This window comes from Strongylocentrotus purpuratus, unplaced genomic scaffold, assembly GCF_000002235.5.
Source record: "Strongylocentrotus purpuratus isolate Spur 01 unplaced genomic scaffold, Spur_5.0 spur5_scaffold_16, whole genome shotgun sequence".
NCBI classification, from domain to species: Eukaryota; Metazoa; Echinodermata; class Echinoidea; order Camarodonta; family Strongylocentrotidae; genus Strongylocentrotus; species Strongylocentrotus purpuratus.
Genome location: NW_022145601.1, coordinates 12,425,092 through 12,443,868, shown reverse-complemented (window position 1 = coordinate 12,443,868; position 18,777 = coordinate 12,425,092). Strand labels below are relative to the sequence as shown.

Here is an 18,777-nt window from a genome sequence, read left to right as displayed (position 1 = left end):
GGAGAGAGATAAAAAGATTACCGGTATGTACTTTTATTTCTGTCAAATTCCTATGGAGATTAAACAAAAAAGGATTTTAAAGCACTTTAATCAAAACAGCAGTGATATAATCTGCTATGAGCCAGAATGACGTTTACTCACTTTCTTTAACATCTATATAGAGTTAATGCCCATTTGGCCATCTACAGACAATATCACACAATTCAAAATAATATATCAATCATTTAAAGTATTGTATAGCAAGTGCACTTCTCCCCACAGGAAAATATTTGTATTTTTTTTTTTCATTATTTTTTTTTATAAAAACCCCTGCTTTGTCAAAGGCATAATCGAGATGATATCAAACAAAGCTACCATGAAATATTAAAAGTTTCTTACTAAGAATATGTGAGGTATGATACCTGAAGCAACCATCAGTAATCATTTAGTTTGTTTTGTATGGTATACCCCTGTATCTATTCACAATGTCATACACGAAGCACACACATTTAAAGCCCCACTGCACTACTTGCGCCCTCTATACAGCCAACAATGCCTAAGCGATACTTGTTGATTCCTCATGATGCCCTTTTTCTTATATTATTTGAGAGCTGATTTGATGAGATAACCACCTGCCAGTGACCTTGCAGGTGCCTAACTAGTGCAGAGGGGCTTTAAAAGAAAAAAATTGTGGCCTTCACGAACCCTTGCCTACTTGTGATACAATAATTTAAAGCCCTGTCAAAATGCTATTTGAATATGTCCACACACTAGTACTAAAATAAAGAGATTGGACTATGGTGTATTATGTTTGAATGAGTGAATACATCATTGCTATCCTGAACATAAGTAATGCCTCATCATATAAGTTGAATTAATTGATTATTTTTTTGAGGTGAATTTCATGCTTTGTTCTGGATAATCAAAAATGAAAACACAGGTAAAAATATTTGCATAATGTTCAACTGAATATGAAACAAGTGGAGTAGGCGAAACATAAATTGCTCATACAGCATAAAGGTTAAAATTCTATGCTTTGTGACTAACAGCATAAGAAAACATTGAATGTATAATCAAAAATACACAAAGAAGAAACTAATTTGGGCTTACTGTTCATTCTTACGATTTATACTATGTGGCCTTCTTCACTGCGATTCATCAATATTCGTAGTACCAATGATCTCATTTGTCACTCTAAAACAGTCGACGCGGTATAAGCAATTAATGTGGTAAGATAGGAACTTTATATATGTACAAGTTACGAGCTATTTCAATATAAAAGAGTACTTAAGTTCAGAAAGAAAGTTAAAACTTGAATCTTTACATAAACCTGATCCTCATTTTGTTTGGTTCTATTTCTTAGCTATTTCATAATGATAGATTGCAGAGAGATTTGACACAGACTTCCTGAGTAATGTTCACAAACCTTGACAAAATTGTGGATCCAAATCAGAAAGAGTAAGCAATTGGTAAAAGTTTCAGTTACAACCTATACTACCGATCATCTTATTGTACATGTACCAGCCTACAACTATGTGTAATTTTAAATAAATACAAAGGAGCATACCTATCTTGCTCACAGGTGGCTTGTGGCAGTGTGGTTACCGACATCTTCAAGATTTTACATTGAAATTTGTTGGCAACAGGCTTGCAAAAGAATAAGCAGAGCTAGAGGAGATCTAGATCACACGTAGTAGCCACTGCAGAGCTTCATTGATAATTCAACTGAGAAAAAGTTCTTTTTTCACAATGAGAAATTATTACCTGCTGTGGTTACAATTGACTTATGCTGCCCTCTATTTCTCAACTGTTATAGCTATTACAAACTAGCAGAATACCCTTCATCATCACTACTGTCTTCACCTATTAATCTCATTGGATTCTAAGGCAGTGCTTTCCTTGGCGACAAGTTTTTCAAAAGAACTACACTCTATTTCAGGACCACAACCCTCTGCAGACACCTCGGCCTTAGAAAAATGGGATCGGACTGATCCTCCTAAAGCAGCAAGTGTGTCGTCATTACAATGGTGCTGGCATTTATAACAGATACCTTGAATATATACATGCTGTATTTGCAATTTTTGAAGGAGAGCAGTATCTGGTGAATGGCTTTCAACAGAACTGGCAACATTTGAGATGGCCCTTCCATGCTTTGACCACACAAGAATATCATATAGTTACTTGGCCTTTTGACAGAGAGGACTTGGCTTGAGTGGTCTGGAGCACTTCTTACACACACTGTGGCCGCAAAGGAAGACCACATTGCGTTTGTTCTCCATGCAGATTGGACACAACAACTCATCCTATCAGTGATGGTCTTTCAAGTGAACCGTTCTGGACAGGTCTCGAGTACTTTAAAAGCAGATGGTTTGTCCACACAAGCATATCAAAAATGGCCATATGCATTCAATATTTATAACAGTCTTTACCTTTTATAAGACAGAATGTACCAAGAGTGTGCTAAGTAAAGAGAGCGATCTTTTTGGTGATAGGCTTTCGACAGAGAGGACATTGCTTGAGCGGTCTGGAGCACTTCTTACACACGCTGTGGCCGCAGAGGAAGACCACATTGCGTTTGTTCTCCATGCAGATCGGACATAGCACCTCCTCCTCCATCTGCTGGTATTGCTCCTTGAGTTTTTTAAGCTCCTCCTCCTTAGAGACCCGACTCGATGATGACGACGCCCCTCTGGGAGTTAAGGAGCCTGATGATGACGGAGCTTGGGCAGCCTTAGCTCCTAAAATAGAGGTAAGATTAATATTAATTTAGATAGGAATTCCAAGAAAACTGTCATGCATTTTGTTTTCTTTGAAATGATAATGGTGACGTTTACCTCCTGGCAAAATATTGTGACTAGTTACTTTTGTAGCAACATCATTTCAACTGTTTTAAAAGAAAACCTTTTTACTAAGTGAAAACGAAGATGCCTCATGGGGATTACTGTTTTAATTTCTCGTTTATTCATCTACCAATGCTACCTACCATAAATGTATACAATAATAGAAAGTGAGCAGCATTTACAAAAATATTTTATATTCCTTGATTCCTCTCTGATTTATATTTAACAAATAACAAGATATCTTTCAACAAATCAAAAGATATTTAAAAGGGTATTTGAGCAGCAGACATACACTTTAACCCTATATAGCCTGGACTATTTTGAAACTGCATAGCCTGGGGGGGTGGGCTTCTAAGGCCCACCTCCCTTGATCTCAGCCGTGAAACGGACAATCGCCGCGAACATTTGCATGCATCTCAAGTGAAAAGTATAGAATACTAATAATTTCTATTTTTTGAAAAAATTCACTCATTTGCATATTTATAGTAATTTATGCAATTACGGTCATAAAATTCACACCTTTACCTATAAATCATATATTCTTCATATTTAAACATTAGTTTTTCACTACATATATTCTTTAGACCATTTGGAATAATAGTACAACAAAAAAACTTGGAAGAGCCAGGTTATTCCCTATGTTATTTATTGTTTTGATAGTCTATTATGTTTTTGTTTTTTTAAACTTATGTATTTTATTATATTGTTGTTTTATTTCATTTCTAACTACCGGTATAATTTTTTGACCCACAAAATAAACACCTAAACTATAAACAAGACCAAATAACAATGTTTTATCTCTTTATTGGTAAAATGATGTTTTGTACACAAAACACAAAATGTGCGACTTTCGGGCTGACATGCGAAGACAAAAGGTCAAAATTGTGACCAGAAATTAACCTTTTTTTGTTTGTTTGTTTAAAAAAAAAGGGGGGGGGGTGGGGTGGTGTTGAGTAAGGAATTAACCTGAACCTTGTTTTGAGCTTGAGGGACGCTGATGGTGCTGGGATGAAGATGAACCAGACTGAGATGACATGGAGATGCGGTGACCGGCTGGGTGTGGTTGGTAGTGGGCGGGGCACAATAAAGACATGCATAAATCATAAAGCAATGGTCATGCAGGATGTCATAATGCATTGTGAGACATGAGAATGAACCAAAGATAAAGAACAAGGACCCTGTTTCACAAATCCTTTTTTCAATGATAAATCAGTGACAAATCTGCTGATAACTAATCAGAAGCAAGGATTTCAGTAGCTTATAACAAAAGCTGTTATTTGTCACTGACGTCAAGTTTTGTGCAACGCCTCCCAGATTATCTAACGAGAGCCTGGAGGGGGTTAACTCATTTTCTTTTGAAATGGAGTTAAAGTGAACCGGTAACATTGTTGAAGGTTGATGACAAAACCTGAATAATTTTTGTATGAAATGTTACTTATTATATTCCTTCTACTGTACTAACTCTCTAACATGCAAACAATCCTGAAACATTCTCAAACCACAAAAATGTGTACCTCCCTCTAACAGTAAATGCTCCTAACCAATTTTGGAATTATCCCAATCGCATTTTAATGAAAATAGGACATAAAACAGGCTTTAAAAAACCTTTCAACACTGAAATGTTTGGAATGGTATATAGAGCCAATTCATTGCTTTGTGACGATTTACATTCACCTAAAATTTAATTTAATTATAATAATATAGTTGGGAGAAATTAGGAATCGATCAGATCAGTTTTTCCAGATTTTATCATTCATAATGGTCTGTTTTTCACTAGAAATTCATATTATCTTTAATTGTACATCTAGCATTGAAGTCACTACCTTAGCACCATTTTCTCTCATCTGAACAATGTTACCAAGTCCCTTAAACGCCCTGCAGGCTCTCAACAGACAGTATGTACGGTAAAAGCAACTACGTGTTTCATAACCATTAATTTCAAAATAAAAATTGAGAAATGAAACAGGAACTATACACGTATTCTACTTGCAAAACAAAATAAAACTTCAAACATACATTGTAAACGAACTAAGAGATGAACTACAGTGTAAAAAAAAAAGAAGAAAAAGATTAAACAACAACTTAAAGGTTCGTTCAGATATGACGTGGCAAACCTTGATGGATTTTTATGAAGAAAAAAATGTAATACACTTCACATTTCTGTATCTTATAACACAGACCTCAGTGAATAGACGCAAGTCCTATGTTGCACACAGCTGCCATTCATTTACACACGAAAAAAGAGTAGCGGCTTTTTTGCGGCTTTCTAGCGCCATATCTGAACAACTCTTGGGATGGATGCAATAAAACAATCACATTCATGCAGCCATGATGTACAGATGAAGCATTGTCCATGAAAATAACATGTACTCAAAACTAGGCAAACTACATAACACGTGTGCATGTAAGGGACAATTTATAACACAGGGGGCATACATACATGTATACTATCAAAGGGCATCTGGCTAAATCGGCACTGTCCAGTGAATAGGTTTCAAGAATTGAAGTGCCACTAGATAGCCCTAAATTTCAAATTTTATGCAATTTCCTGTCCTGATATTTTCAAATTACCTCTGCTGCATATATTCTACACAAGGCTAGGTTACAGTGGAAAACAGTGTCCCTGAGATACGACGTTATTCCCCATGCCAAGGAGGGTCAAACCTTTGTGTCGAGTTAGCCTGGATATTATGTAAGCACTAAGATACATGCCAAATGACTCAAGTTGCTGAAGTCTGTCAATCACATTGTCTTTGCTGTCGATCTTACCTTTGTCTAGCATTTCTCTGACAGGTTGTTGACAGGCCCTGCAAGATTTTTCTTTATTACAGCATCCTACATCAATGATAAAGATATTTTTTGTTTTTTTTGTTGTTGTTGTTGTATATTATCGGGTTATATAATAACTATAAACAAAACAAACAAATAACCCTGATATATATAAAATCATGTATACGTCTTATAGCACTGTTTGTTATTTCATGTATTTGTAATAATTTTTTGCGTACAGGGTCTCTTAGAAAAACAGTATTAATACTGAGAGAGTTACCCTGTTTAAAAAAAACTAATAAAAAAATAAAATTAATAAAAGAACAATGGCTCAGGGGTTATTACCTTGGCCCTGCACAATTTTATCTATGGTTCAAATCACCTTGTTTGTTTCCCCTCCCCCTCTATTATGAACTACTTGTACCATTACAGAAAATAAGGTTTCTATAAAATAAAGATCAGTTTCTATTTCAAAATGCTCAAATATATTCATTTTGATGGCTGTAACATAAATAAATTTCAATAGCATGATTCAGCCGTAATGGACCTTTAGAATAAATTTGTGTATATTTGTCTCTATATTCCATGCTGTCTGGTCCAACCGGGCATGGGGGCTCAGTGGTTAGAGCACTCGCCTCATGAACGGGAGGTCGTGGGTTCAAACCCAGGCCGAGTCATACCAAAGACTTATAACAATGGCACCATCTGCCTTCTAGCTCAGCATATTAGATTGGAGAAGGGTAGTAATAACATATTATGTTATGCAGGGCCCGCTGAAAGAGCAGTTTCATAACTGAAGTGGCTACCCTGGGTAAATAAAACATTATTATTATTATTATTATTATTATTATTATCTTTCTCAAGACTGATATTTGATAAATAATAATAATAGTTCAGTTCTTGTATAGCGCACAGTGCATTTCAAGGAATAATCCTACCAGGTACCCATTTACCTCACCTGGGTTGAGTGTGGCAAATGTAGATCAATGTCTTGCCAAAGGACATTAGTGCCGCGGCGGGACTCGAACCGCAGACCTTGCGATCGGCAGTCCGGTGACGTATCCACTCGACCACAACACCTCTACAACTGATAATGATAAGCAATACAAATTGTTGTAACACTCACCTCTGCATACATTCTTATGGCCACAGGGTGAGAACGTGACTTCAGCCTTGTTTGTTGAACAGATTGCACATTTCTTCTCCTCTACTCTCACTCTATCCTTCACCTCAGCCTGGTAACAAATTGAAAAAATGATGGAGAATTTCAGATGCCATAAATATACAGTAAAACCTGTCTATAGCGACCACCCAAGGGAAACACAAATAGCGGCCGTTGTAAACAGGTATGCGTTGGCGGCCATTTTGATTTTGAATAATTGATTGACACCTCAACCTAGGAACACATTGAAAAAAAATGTAGGAGAATTTCAGATGCCATAGATATACTACAACACAACGATGTGGTTAGAAAAAGTGTTTTTGTTTTGATGAAGTTGAATTCTGGCAATAAATGAAACTACTGGGAAAGATCGATAACGAAAGGTAAGAAATCATGATTAAGTATGTGTAGAGGTAAAAGTGGTTAAGATGTGGGCTGATACAGCCTATTAAACTTGAAATTAATTTGCCATTGATAATAACACAGGATTCACACAGAAATTTGAGAAGTGAATTCCATGACTTTCCACGACCCATTTTCCATGACAGGATAAGTACCATTTTGGTATGGGTTGCGGCATCCAAACGGCGTACGATTACCACGTAGTGATATATATATATATATTATACAGTAGGCTTGTGGTTGCACCATGTGAGAGAGAGAGGGGGAGGGTTGGGAAGTCCTGAAAAAGACTCTCTGCAATCTTTTTTTCTTGAGTGTGTGTAGTCCTGAAAAGGAATGTTGGTGTAGTCTTGAAAAAGACTGTTGGTTATCTTTCTTAGCTTATAGTTATAAGGAGAACTATAACACCGGTTGGAGAGGATGGGTAGTACGTAGTAGGAGTGGCTCTCTATATATTATTTAATGCTTGTGATCGCCTCTACCTCTCCTCACACTTTCCATGAGTTTGTGAGAATTTTTATTTCATTTTCCATGACTCCCCATAACTTTCCGGAAAAACTCATTTTTTAAATGATTTTCCAGGTTGTTCCATTCCCATGGGAAACCTGTAACATGAATCAAACTTCATTTACCAATATTTCTTGCTTAAATCAAAGAACATGGATCTAGGGGATTTGATGTATTACAAATGGAAGCCTTCATTTCTTCATTATGATCCCAGGGGGGTGTTTCACAAAGATCTTAAGGTGAACTTATCTCTAAGTTGGACTATTATGGAAAGCCGTTAGCATCTATGAAAATATTTTGTAAAAATTATTTTAGAAAGCATAACATTTTGATTCAAATCACTCATGTTTTATATTATCAAGGAGATTTCATGTTCTTTATGTGGAATTGATAAAAAGTCTGAAATACTTGAATTTTCACTTTTGAATATATTTTATTATAAGGCTACAAATGGCTTTCCATAATATTCAAGTCCAACTTACAGATAAGTTCATCTTAGGATCTTTGTGAAACAACCCCCAGGTGCGCATCTCTTCCTGATGAAACAGTATAAGCGTTATATTTGCATGCATGATATGTATACCATCGTAGAATGAGAATAGGAGAAACAGCCAGCATACCTTGCAAGAAAAGCACTTCTGGAAGAGCACTGCACAGTCCATACACGCCACCTGATGACCGCAGGGTTTGAACTGACAGTTGGCAGGCTTCTGGCACATCCTGCAGTCTGACATCATCGCCTCAAGATTGGCAGGGGAATCCCCGGAGGGACCCTCCACCGATGATGCAGGGGGTCCTGCGGGGGTTGAGGGCCCTGCGGGTGCGGGGGGTCCAGCGGGTGTGGAGGGGCCTCGGACATTCTGGGAGGTGCCTGCTGGAGAGAGAGAAATATGTCACAATAATTGTGATAATCAGACGTATGTAGCACCTTCTCTAGAGGCTACTGAACGAATTACCTTAAAGGCCATCTGTACTAGTGTAAAGGAGGGATCAGACCACACAGTGTGGTCAAAGACAGGTGGTTATCTCATCAACTCAGCTCTCATTTAACATAAGAAAAAGAGGATCATAGGGGACCAATGGTCACTGATTAGGCATTGTTTGTTATATAGAGGACGCAAGTAGCTTCAAGTAGTGCAGTGTCGCTTAAGCTCTGGTATGGGCATCGTATGTCAAGAGAACATGACTATAATTCATTCTGGATTGTTTATCCTGCAGTAGATTGATTGTTTGAACCAGTAAAATAAAACAACCTCACAAAAACTTGCTGGAAATCATCTTCAATAAAACCATGAGCATATCACCACACTGGGGAGGGGTAGCGGTGGAGAGGGGTTTTAAAACTAATTCTGATTGAGAGGGGGTTGTTGGGGTGAAGGGGTGAAGGGATGGTAGGGTGGGGAAGGTGGGGTTGCTTGGGAACTCACCTGACGGCGGGGGTGAGGCACCAGAAGACATTGGGTTGACATTCTGACTGGTGGACGTGCCTGGGTGGGGTGCAAGCAATGATTATCTTTCACTGCTAATATAGCTATAGCTAGATAACTATAAAAGAACCATGTATCTCATATGTACCAGAACCCTCATGGTGTCAAACTGAAATAGCATAAGCAATCTTCACAGAAAATCAAACCCTCTAAATTGATGAAAGAAAGGTAGATTGTACATGTAGATTAGTAAAGGAATGGGGAAGAATACCAAGGGTTGGGAGCATATCATCACACAGGGGAGGGGTAGCAGTGGAGAGAGGTCTTTAAGCTAACTCTGATTGAGAAGGGGTTGTTGGAGTGTAGGAAGGGGTGAAAAGGAAGGTGGGGGGGGGGGGAGAATGAAGAGGGAGGGGGAGTGTGGGGTTGCTTGGGAACATACCTGACGGCGGGGGTGAGGCACCAGAAGACATTGGGTTGACATTCTGACTGGTGGACGTGCCTGGGTGGGGTGCAAGCACTGATTATCTTTCATTGCTAAATATAGCTATTGCTAGCTAACTACAAAAGTGTTTTCTCCCTTACATGCTGGAATGGAGCAAGCGGGTTAGGATATGCAATTACTGTTCAAAATTTATACTTGGTACATCTATCTCCTGTTAAATTCATTAAAACATTGGTTCATGATGCAAAAAAAGAGAGTAAAATATGTCGCTGATACCAGATTAAGTTGAAATACCAATTAATGTGTGTACAGGCCTCTCAGGCAGCTAACCCGTTGTCCCACCAGAAAATACTCCAGCTTGCCTTCATATTTCAAGGATGAGGGAAATCATACGATGATGAGAATTACTACAGGCGGTAGGTTCAGGGCACAGTGCGTTACACAAGCCCTGTCGGTCATAAAAGTGAAGTCCACTCTTGGTGACTAACAACACCTGTTAGGCCTAACAAAAAAAGATGTTGTATTGCCCTTTAGGTGCCAAAACATTGGTTGATCGGTCGAAAATCTTTTTTTTTTACTTTATTTTTTATATTTTTACTCCCTCTTTGGGCTGATATTTCTCAGTTTTGTATGCTTTTTTTTTAAAAAGCCGACCGTAGGTTTCAAGATTTTTGGGTCGGTCGCAAAGGGCAATACAACATTTTTTTTTTAGGCCTTTTTTGATAAACACCCAAATGGTGTCAAATTCTCCAGGAGAACCCACTACTGTGAGCCTTTAACGTACATTTGTACGAAGCACCTATATTCATCTAGGGATTAGTTGTCAAGAAATGGGAATGACTATGGCCTTACCAGGTGTATCTCCTCTGCTACTAGCCAGAAGTCGCTCTTGACTTGCACTCCTACGTCTTCTGCCGTGCTTGGCATCTTTATCCTGTCTCTGCTTTTGTCTGTGAAGTAAAAAATGATGGGGATCATCCAAGTAAGCAATGCACTATCAAGTCATCTACTTCAGTATCCAATGCAAAATTTTTGACCCTAGTTCTAAATATACTTTAAAGATGAAATATTGACAAAACTACACCAGACAAATGCCCATAACACATGATTTAAAGACAATATCGATGCCCGTTGAAATTTTGTTTGACCAAATCCATGGGTTTTTAAAGTGTGCCAATCACCCACAAAATATTTTGTTTCTTAAATTAGTAGTTCCATGTCATAATACTATATTAAAAAATAATCTTCAAACAATACTTCTGTAGAGAGATTTGTACGCTATGCACACATAATATGTGCAAGCTTCGATTTGTTTCTGACTGACATCAATAGGTGGTATTTATGAAAGCGGACTAACTTTAGTCCATGGTTTAATCCACCGACTAAGTATGGAATGCCAAGTGTCCATATGAATATGTTTTTGAATAACTTAATCTGTCACTAAATTAAAATATAATGTAATAACATAATTAATAAAACAACAATATAACTATGATATAATTATGTTATCATGGTAATTTAAGGACATATCAAATTATTCAAAAATATAGTCATATGGACACTTGGGATTCCACACTTAGTCGGTGGATTAAACCATGGACTAAAGTTAGTCCGCTTTTGAGAATACAATGAGACCAATCCTGTTTCTCACCTTCTTTGCTCATACAGCTGAAGCAGGTAGTTCTTGATCTTGATGTCTAGGACCAGGTCTAACGGGGACTTGCTCTGATGGTTCCTGTGAGTTAGACTACCCCCAGCCTGGACCAAGAAACAGACCGAGGCTATCGCCATGTTCACCACCAAACCACTCACTATCTTTGTTCGGTACTGCAGCAAGAAAAATAGAGATAAAGAGTGGCATAATTAGAGGAAGATAGAGGGGAAGAAAGAGATAAAGAAACGTAGAGACCGAGAGGAATGTATAAGTTTTCTGTAATAATCACAAATCACAAATCCAATATTCACCGTAAAAAAAACTTACAAGACTGCAAACTGCCTAAGATAGGGCACAACTTAGAAGGGGACATAATTGAATATAAAATACTACCTGTTGAATGATATGCGAGTCATCTCTCTAAGCATACACCTCTAGTCATGACAGATTGTACAAGACAAGACTGCAAGCTGCCTAAGGAGCTGAGGAAATCTTACCTTCTTTATAAAATATTCTTGATATTCTTGTTCGCTTTCATTTGTACTGCCCTCTTATACATGTAGATACAGTTTTTTGTTGCTGCTGCAGAAGTGTACTTCTCTTCTTTTTTTTTTTTTTTTTTTCTTGTTTATATTAATGTTCGATGTTGATATTTTTTAGTATAATTAATGTTGATCTTTTTATGTATTGGTGGCCCCTTTTTATAAGCTCTGCTTTCTCCGGGGTCACCAAACCATCATTGCGTTATTCTAAATCTTGATGTAACTTCTTTTGATTGTATATATATTTTGATGGTTGAACAATAAATGAAATTGAATTGAAATTGAATTGAATTGAAGATAGGGCACAACTTAGAAGAAGGGGACATTATTGAATATAAAAATACTACCTGTTGAATGATAGGCGAGTCATCTCTCTCAGCATACACCTCTAGTCATGACAGATTTTACAAGACAAGACTGCAAGCTGCCTAAGATAGGGCACACTTAGAAGAAGGGGACATAATTGAATATAAAATACTACCTGCTGGATGATAGGGGAGTCATCTCTTTCAGCATACACTTCTTGCCTGACCAAAGCGAGATGGAGACTGGTGTCACCATCCTCATCCTCTGCAGATACCTCTGCTCCCTTGGTAACCATGAGCTCGATGACATGGGTGTGGCCCTGTCCTGCTGCCAGGATCAGGGGAGTCTGACGGCGGTTGTTGCGCACGTTCAGGTCACCGTGTCCCTAGGATGGAGGAAGGATCACAGATTGAGTGTTGAATTCAAGAAGTTTGTGATACTGTTATGTTCTTGGATTTTTCAAGAATAATTAAAGGCCGGCTGTACAAGTTTAGCCAGGAGGGATTAGACCACACAGCGTGGTCAATGACAGGTGGCTATCTCATCAATTCAGCTCTCAATTAACATAAGAAAAAGATCATGGGGGACCAATGGTCACCAATTAGGCATTGTTTTCTATATAGAGGAAGCAAGCAGCTTCAAGTAGGACAGTGGGGCTTTAAAACTTTTTTCATGTAATCAACATATATGCAATTTCATACTGAATTGTCACACAGTACTACGAGGTAACCTCAAACATTTTGGCGACAAATAATAACTACAATATAGTAAAGCACATAAGCTGAGAGCTGGATGGGCAAAAAATCACATATCCTTTCATACACAGTTAAGGCCTTTTTGGCTCTCAAAACATATTGTTCACCTTTATTAACAGGCAGATTACCTGAAGAAAGACTGAAGGGCAGGCAAACAAGGATAACACAAACAGACACAGGCAGACAGACAGACAAACACACAAACATACACAATGACAGATGGATACATGTAGACAGACATGCACAGTCAGAGAACAGAGGATAACAAAGAGGCAAGCAGAATGCTGAGAAGAAGAAAAAAATAGACAGACCAACAGACAAACAAACATACAAACATATAAACAGGCATATACATGTAGATAGACAAGGAGATATGAACAAAGACAAATGCAGTCAACCCTGTGTCCGTGGCCACCTCTATATAAAGGCCACCTGTCTATGGTGGCCAATCACGTTGTCTCTCATGAGATAATAATAATCTTTTTAAAGTCCACTCCTAATTTTATCAAGTTAAACCGAAAATGGAAGTTCTTGTTGCCCAATTGATCGTGAGCCCGGCAGCCACTGAGCAGCGCCAGATCGACGAAGGAATGTGTGCTGCAGAACCTGTCTAGAAAGACCACTTATCAACAGTGGTCCCTTTTTCCGTTTCCCTTGAATGGCCTTAATAGACAGGTTTGAATGCGTCTAGTATGACAGCCAAGAAGACAGACAGACAGACAGACAGACAGACAAGGAACAAACCTGTACTAGCAGTGTCTCTGCAACATCTCTATGGCCATTAAGAGCTGCTAGATGAAGAGCTGCATAACCGTCGTCTTTCTTGAGGTTCACAAGCTGTCGTGCCTTGGTTACCAGTTTCTCAGTGGCACTGAAAAGAAGAAAAAAGAATGAAAAAAAAACAACACTTAGTCTAGGGATACTCCAAATAAGCTAGCATTATGACTTGACTTGTTTTGAGTACAGAGAATGAAATATCTGGCTTGACACTTAACTTCTCACTAAATGTATCTGTATATGAAGAGCTTAATTCCAAAAGGATCTAAACCCTCTTTTGATGAAAATTGATTAATTGATATCAGAACATTGTTCACTTAAGTACCTGTCTTTCAACAAAATTATTTACCTAAATTTTTGGAGCAATTATGAAAAAATGCACCTTCTGATATCACTTTTCCATAGACGCCGGTACAAAATCTGGTAAACAAGTTCTTTTTTCTCTAAAGTTACAAAAATGGATTTAGCTCCTTTTGGAATTAAACTCTTGCTATGATCCAGGTAGTTGAGTGCAGTGATCCTTGTTCCAAACACATTACCCGACACACAAATTCGCCCTCAGGATGAAAAGGATTAGAAATAACAAAATATCAAAGAATCGACTTACTATTTGTTGCCCTTGAGGGCAGCGTGATGAAGCACGTTGAACCCTCTCCTGTTCTTGAGGCTCAGGTCAGCTCCATGGGCCTCGACGAGAAGATCGATGATGTCACGGTTGTCCTTTGCGATGGCATCGTGGAGCGCAGTGTCACCATACAGGTCCTATAACGAGAGAATAAAAGCCATAGATTGAACTCCTTCCTTAAAGGTAAAGACCAGTTTTGGAACCCCCCCCCTCTCAAAAAATGAAATGGAAGCTCTTATTACCAATCATGTGAAAGAATATGTTTTGACTAATACGTGATCACACAAATTTTGCCGAGAAACCGCCTACTGATTAATATATTTGGTAAGTTATTATATCTATTTGGACCTGATACGTGCGCGTAGTCCAATATACATCTTTCTGTGTACAGTGCTTGTAACTTTACTAAGACTGGGCCAAATTTCTTATAATTTTGATGATTCCACAACCTTGCAGTACACACCAATACTTATATGCTAGATGATCAACCTTTTCCTGACCGATATCACAACGTTTCTTTCACAATGCAATCGCATGACCATAACTGGTCTTTTTCTTTAATTCAATCTAATCAAATACACTGCTCACACATATACATGTACATGTATCTGGAAGTCTTTTAAAAATGGATACAAGACTGAAAAACACTATTCATAATGTCCTACGTAGAGTGGTACTCAGCATTAAAAGAATTCCTTCCTACCGGTACCCATAGCTTCGATTGAAAAAGAACAGAAGTTTTCACCTTGCTTCCACTCAGTAAGATGCAGGAATGTTCATAAAGCCAAATTAAGGATTACTTTTGAGGAGAATTGATAACTCCTTCGTGTCTCCTAAGATCAAGATAAATGTATCTTGATCTTCAGAATAGTTGCTACAACCGGCCGTGTCAGACACATTGCCCCAGGGTGTGAGATAGGACTCTTGTAGCGCGCCCCCACTTGACACAATTATACAATAACAATTAACATTACATTTAGTTAAAAGAATGAAGCGATTAAAATTACTCTCATGTTATGGGGAAAAATATATGATATATATATATATATATATATATATATATTATGAATTAATTGACTTGGTCGTTCCAGTTCGCTGGCACAAACACAGCACAACTGGACAGAGATCCTAATAATTACAGAGCTTGGTCTTGTTGCTCCGTTCGCCAGCAGTTTGAGGATATGGAATCCCGCGCCACATTACTCACAAGAGTTCTAACAAGCCAAGCTTATAAAGAGAATTGATGATTTACCTGTAAATTAGCATTACATCTGTGCCTCAGAAGCACCCGGACGCAATCTACAAAGCCTTTGTTGACTGCCACATGCAGACTACTACAGCTACCCTTGTTGACGACGTTCATGTCGGCATTCTTGCTGATCAGGTACTCCACAATGTCTGGTTGTTTGCTGCAAGATATACAACAGAACATAACGGATTTAAAGAGAAGTTTGAGTTCTGGGAAGAGTTGAAAAATGATGTGTGAGCGTTATCATTGTATTATGGAAGTGCAGAAGAACATCAGATTAAAAATGTTCCCTGAAAAGCAGGGCTCTTCAAATGCCTTAATATTCTAAATATGGCATGTAACAGCATAAAAATCGGGACATATTTTTACGCCACATGTTTTTTGTAGTTCCATATACATCTTTCTGTGTACAGTGCTTGTAACTTTATCAAGATTGGGCCAAATTTCTTATCATTTTGATGATTCCAGAACCTTGCAGAACACATCAATACTTATTTGCTAGATGACCAATTTTTTCTGATCCTTTCCACAACATTACTTTCACAATGCAATCGCATGACCAGAACTCAACTTTATCTTTAACCCCCTGACTGTTGAAATCTCTTATTCCCTCAGGATTTAGTACAGGAGCCACTAGTTCTCATGTGCAATGGGTTAACTTGGGATGATGTATTTTGTTTCACTGATAATAATAATATTAATAATAATAGTGGGTTCTTGTATAGCCCTCATATCTGTGTCAGACTCGACACTCCTGGCGCTCCCGATTATTACCCCGGCTTTAGCACGGCTGCCATTACAGCACTCTAGCATTTCAAGGAATTGATTCCTGACAGGTACCCATTTACATCACCTGGGTTGAGTGTGGCCAATGTAGATCAATTTCTCGTCAAAGGACAATAAAAGAAAATGGAATCAAATTGAAGGAAAAAAAGGAAAGTCCACATGCGTTTCATTTGCAATATATGTACATATGACTTTTGTAATAATTCCTTGAGGTAATGTGTATTAATTAACACAAGAATGGCACATCTCACAATTTAGTATTGTAAAAATTAAACAAATAAAATGTCCAGTTACTGAACAAGAATAGGGAAGTTTTAGCACGGTATGTCTTCGAAAATGAGAAATCGCACTTGCAGCGGTAGTCTAACTGGCAATACGAGGTAAATCTGTACCAAAAAGCGAATACAAATTCACTGCTCGATCATGCAGCCATTCAACGCACGCAATACACAGTACTACGATGTAACCTCAAACATTTTGGCAACAAATAATAACTACAATATAGAAAATCAGAATATTCCGGACTATTCGGAAGGGTTGGCAGGTATGTTGACTCACCCGAAGACAGCGTAGTGAAGAGCAGTATCACCATCCTGGTCTTGGAGCTCCATCGTGACTTTGCCCAGACTGAGTACCTTGATGACCTCTAGATGACCCTGGTGACTGGCTACCTGTAGAGCGGTCTTACCAGACACCCTTGCATTCACCTGGGGGTAATGAAAGGTGTCAGAATGAAATCTACAAATGTACACGACTAGACTTTATAAACAAGTAGATTAACAAATGACTGATATATACATACATGTATATTATATATATTGTGTTTCTTTCTCACCCTTCTCTCTTTCTCCCCCCTCTTCTCTCTCTCTATTCTGTTCTCTCCTCTCTCCCTTTCATCAATTTTCATGCTTGAAATTCTGCTCTACATATTTATCTATGTGTTACTTTAGGTTTGAGCAGAAATAAAATTACTGAAATGAAACTTTAAAAAAAACTAGGAATTTCTAGCACGGTTTGCCCTCCAAAATTAGAAATCTGGATCCTTAACAGGCGGCAGTGTATTAACTGACAATACGCGGTAAGTCTGTACAAAAAAAGTGAATACAAATTCGCTCCTTGATCATGCAGCCATTCAAAGCACGCTACAAGTTAACTCTCAAATCGCGGCACATGATAAAACAAGCTTAATTTGGCTTGAGCAACAAAAAAAAAAACATTAAAAATTTAGAAGAAAAAAAAAAAAATTAAAAAATCAGAATATTCTGAATTTGGATGTCCTAAAAATCCAGACAATCTGAATATTCCGGATTAATCAGAAGGGTTGGCAGGTATGCTCTTATATCATTCCATGAGCTTCTTTCCTTACTATAACCTACCCAGTCAGGGTGCTTGGATATCAGCTCTGTGACTGTTCTTGTGTTCCCCTGGGCGGCTTCGCTCACCAGCTTATCCGGACTCTCATTGGGCGTTCGAAGGGTTAAGATCTCCTGCAACAGCTCGTGAAGATTACCTGTAGAAAAGGAAACGATCATTATACAAATGATGCATGCGCATGAGTTCATTATACGATATATCCACACTCGAGTTGAGGCTGTGTGTATCTATCACACAAAGCCATTAGGCTGAGTGCGATAGATACACACAGCATCAACGGGGGCGGATAGATCATATAATGAACGAATGAAAACATGCATCATTTGTTTTATACAACGAAAATCCTAGATCCTTGTTATTTGATGTAAAAAGATTTCACTCAAGATTGTTTCGTGACAGTATGGCTGACAAATCAATCTCAAGTTTAAAAGGCTCAATGTAGTGCGCACACATAGATAAGCACACTTACCTCTATACACATTTACGCAAAGTGCTGCGCAAGAATAGGCCCAAACGCAGTATAAGTGCCCAAACCTCTACACGAACTACTGCGCATCATGTACACGCACTAAAAAAAAACGTGCAATAGTCCTGGGAACTATTGCACACTTTTTCATGAAAAAGCGTGCAATAGGCCCAGTAAATGAATCACACGTGACCGCACAGGACCAATCATTTGATTAGGATCTAGGAGTTAGTTGTATAATGTCAACTATTCACATCGATTTCATTTCATCACATCCTGTTGTTCACAATAAAATCATTTCTATTCTAGCAAATACCAAACCTGCTTAGCAACCGCCTGTGTAGAAAGACATTAAATATTTCTCATTATTTATATGAACAGATATGAAAGAACACTACGGAAACTGGATCTTCAGAAACTAGTATTTTACATGGAGCCTTCAATATTCTTCTCAGAATATTAAGTATCAAATCATGAAAATTTGTTGTAAATTGAACCTGAATATAAAAAATGTTCAAGGGAGAGAAAAAGAAATCTTCATAAGCAAGTGGCCTTTATGTAGAGGGTCCTTCAGAACAGGGTTCAATGTGAATCACTGCTCAAGGGAAACGTAAAACTTGTCCTCAGTAAAGTTAGTCTTTCTATACAGGTGATCACTAAGCTGATTTGACTGCACTCAGTACTTGTATCCATTCTTTATCATACATAATAC

General features: G+C 38.0%; 1 protein-coding gene across 8 annotated transcripts in view; it reads right to left on the bottom strand.

Annotated features, from left to right (window-relative positions):
- Window positions 1-622: 622 nt before the first annotated feature.
- Window positions 623-18,777, bottom strand: part of LOC574845 (E3 ubiquitin-protein ligase MIB2) — a 37,648-nt gene continuing 19,493 nt past the window's right edge. The window contains exons 10-24 of one of the 8 annotated variants that reach the window (XM_030986798.1): window positions 17,602-17,735; window positions 16,784-16,932; window positions 15,443-15,599; window positions 14,173-14,327; window positions 13,533-13,659; window positions 12,209-12,418; window positions 11,183-11,358; window positions 10,384-10,481; window positions 9,529-9,588; window positions 9,087-9,146; window positions 8,280-8,533; window positions 6,715-6,823; window positions 5,589-5,654; window positions 3,786-3,872; window positions 623-2,717 (exon numbers count right to left, since the gene is read on the bottom strand). In XM_030986798.1, coding sequence (XP_030842658.1) covers window positions 2,440-2,717; window positions 3,786-3,872; window positions 5,589-5,654; window positions 6,715-6,823; window positions 8,280-8,533; window positions 9,087-9,146; window positions 9,529-9,588; window positions 10,384-10,481; window positions 11,183-11,358; window positions 12,209-12,418; window positions 13,533-13,659; window positions 14,173-14,327; window positions 15,443-15,599; window positions 16,784-16,932; window positions 17,602-17,735 — 2,120 coding nt within the window. In that variant the 3' untranslated portion in view covers window positions 623-2,439. The remainder of the gene's footprint in view (window positions 2,718-3,785; window positions 3,873-5,588; window positions 5,655-6,714; window positions 6,824-8,279; window positions 8,534-9,086; window positions 9,147-9,528; window positions 9,589-10,383; window positions 10,482-11,182; window positions 11,359-12,208; window positions 12,419-13,532; window positions 13,660-14,172; window positions 14,328-15,442; window positions 15,600-16,783; window positions 16,933-17,601; window positions 17,736-18,777) is intronic. The other 7 variants (XM_030986800.1, XM_030986799.1, XM_030986803.1 and 4 more) reach the window with 7 other exon arrangements.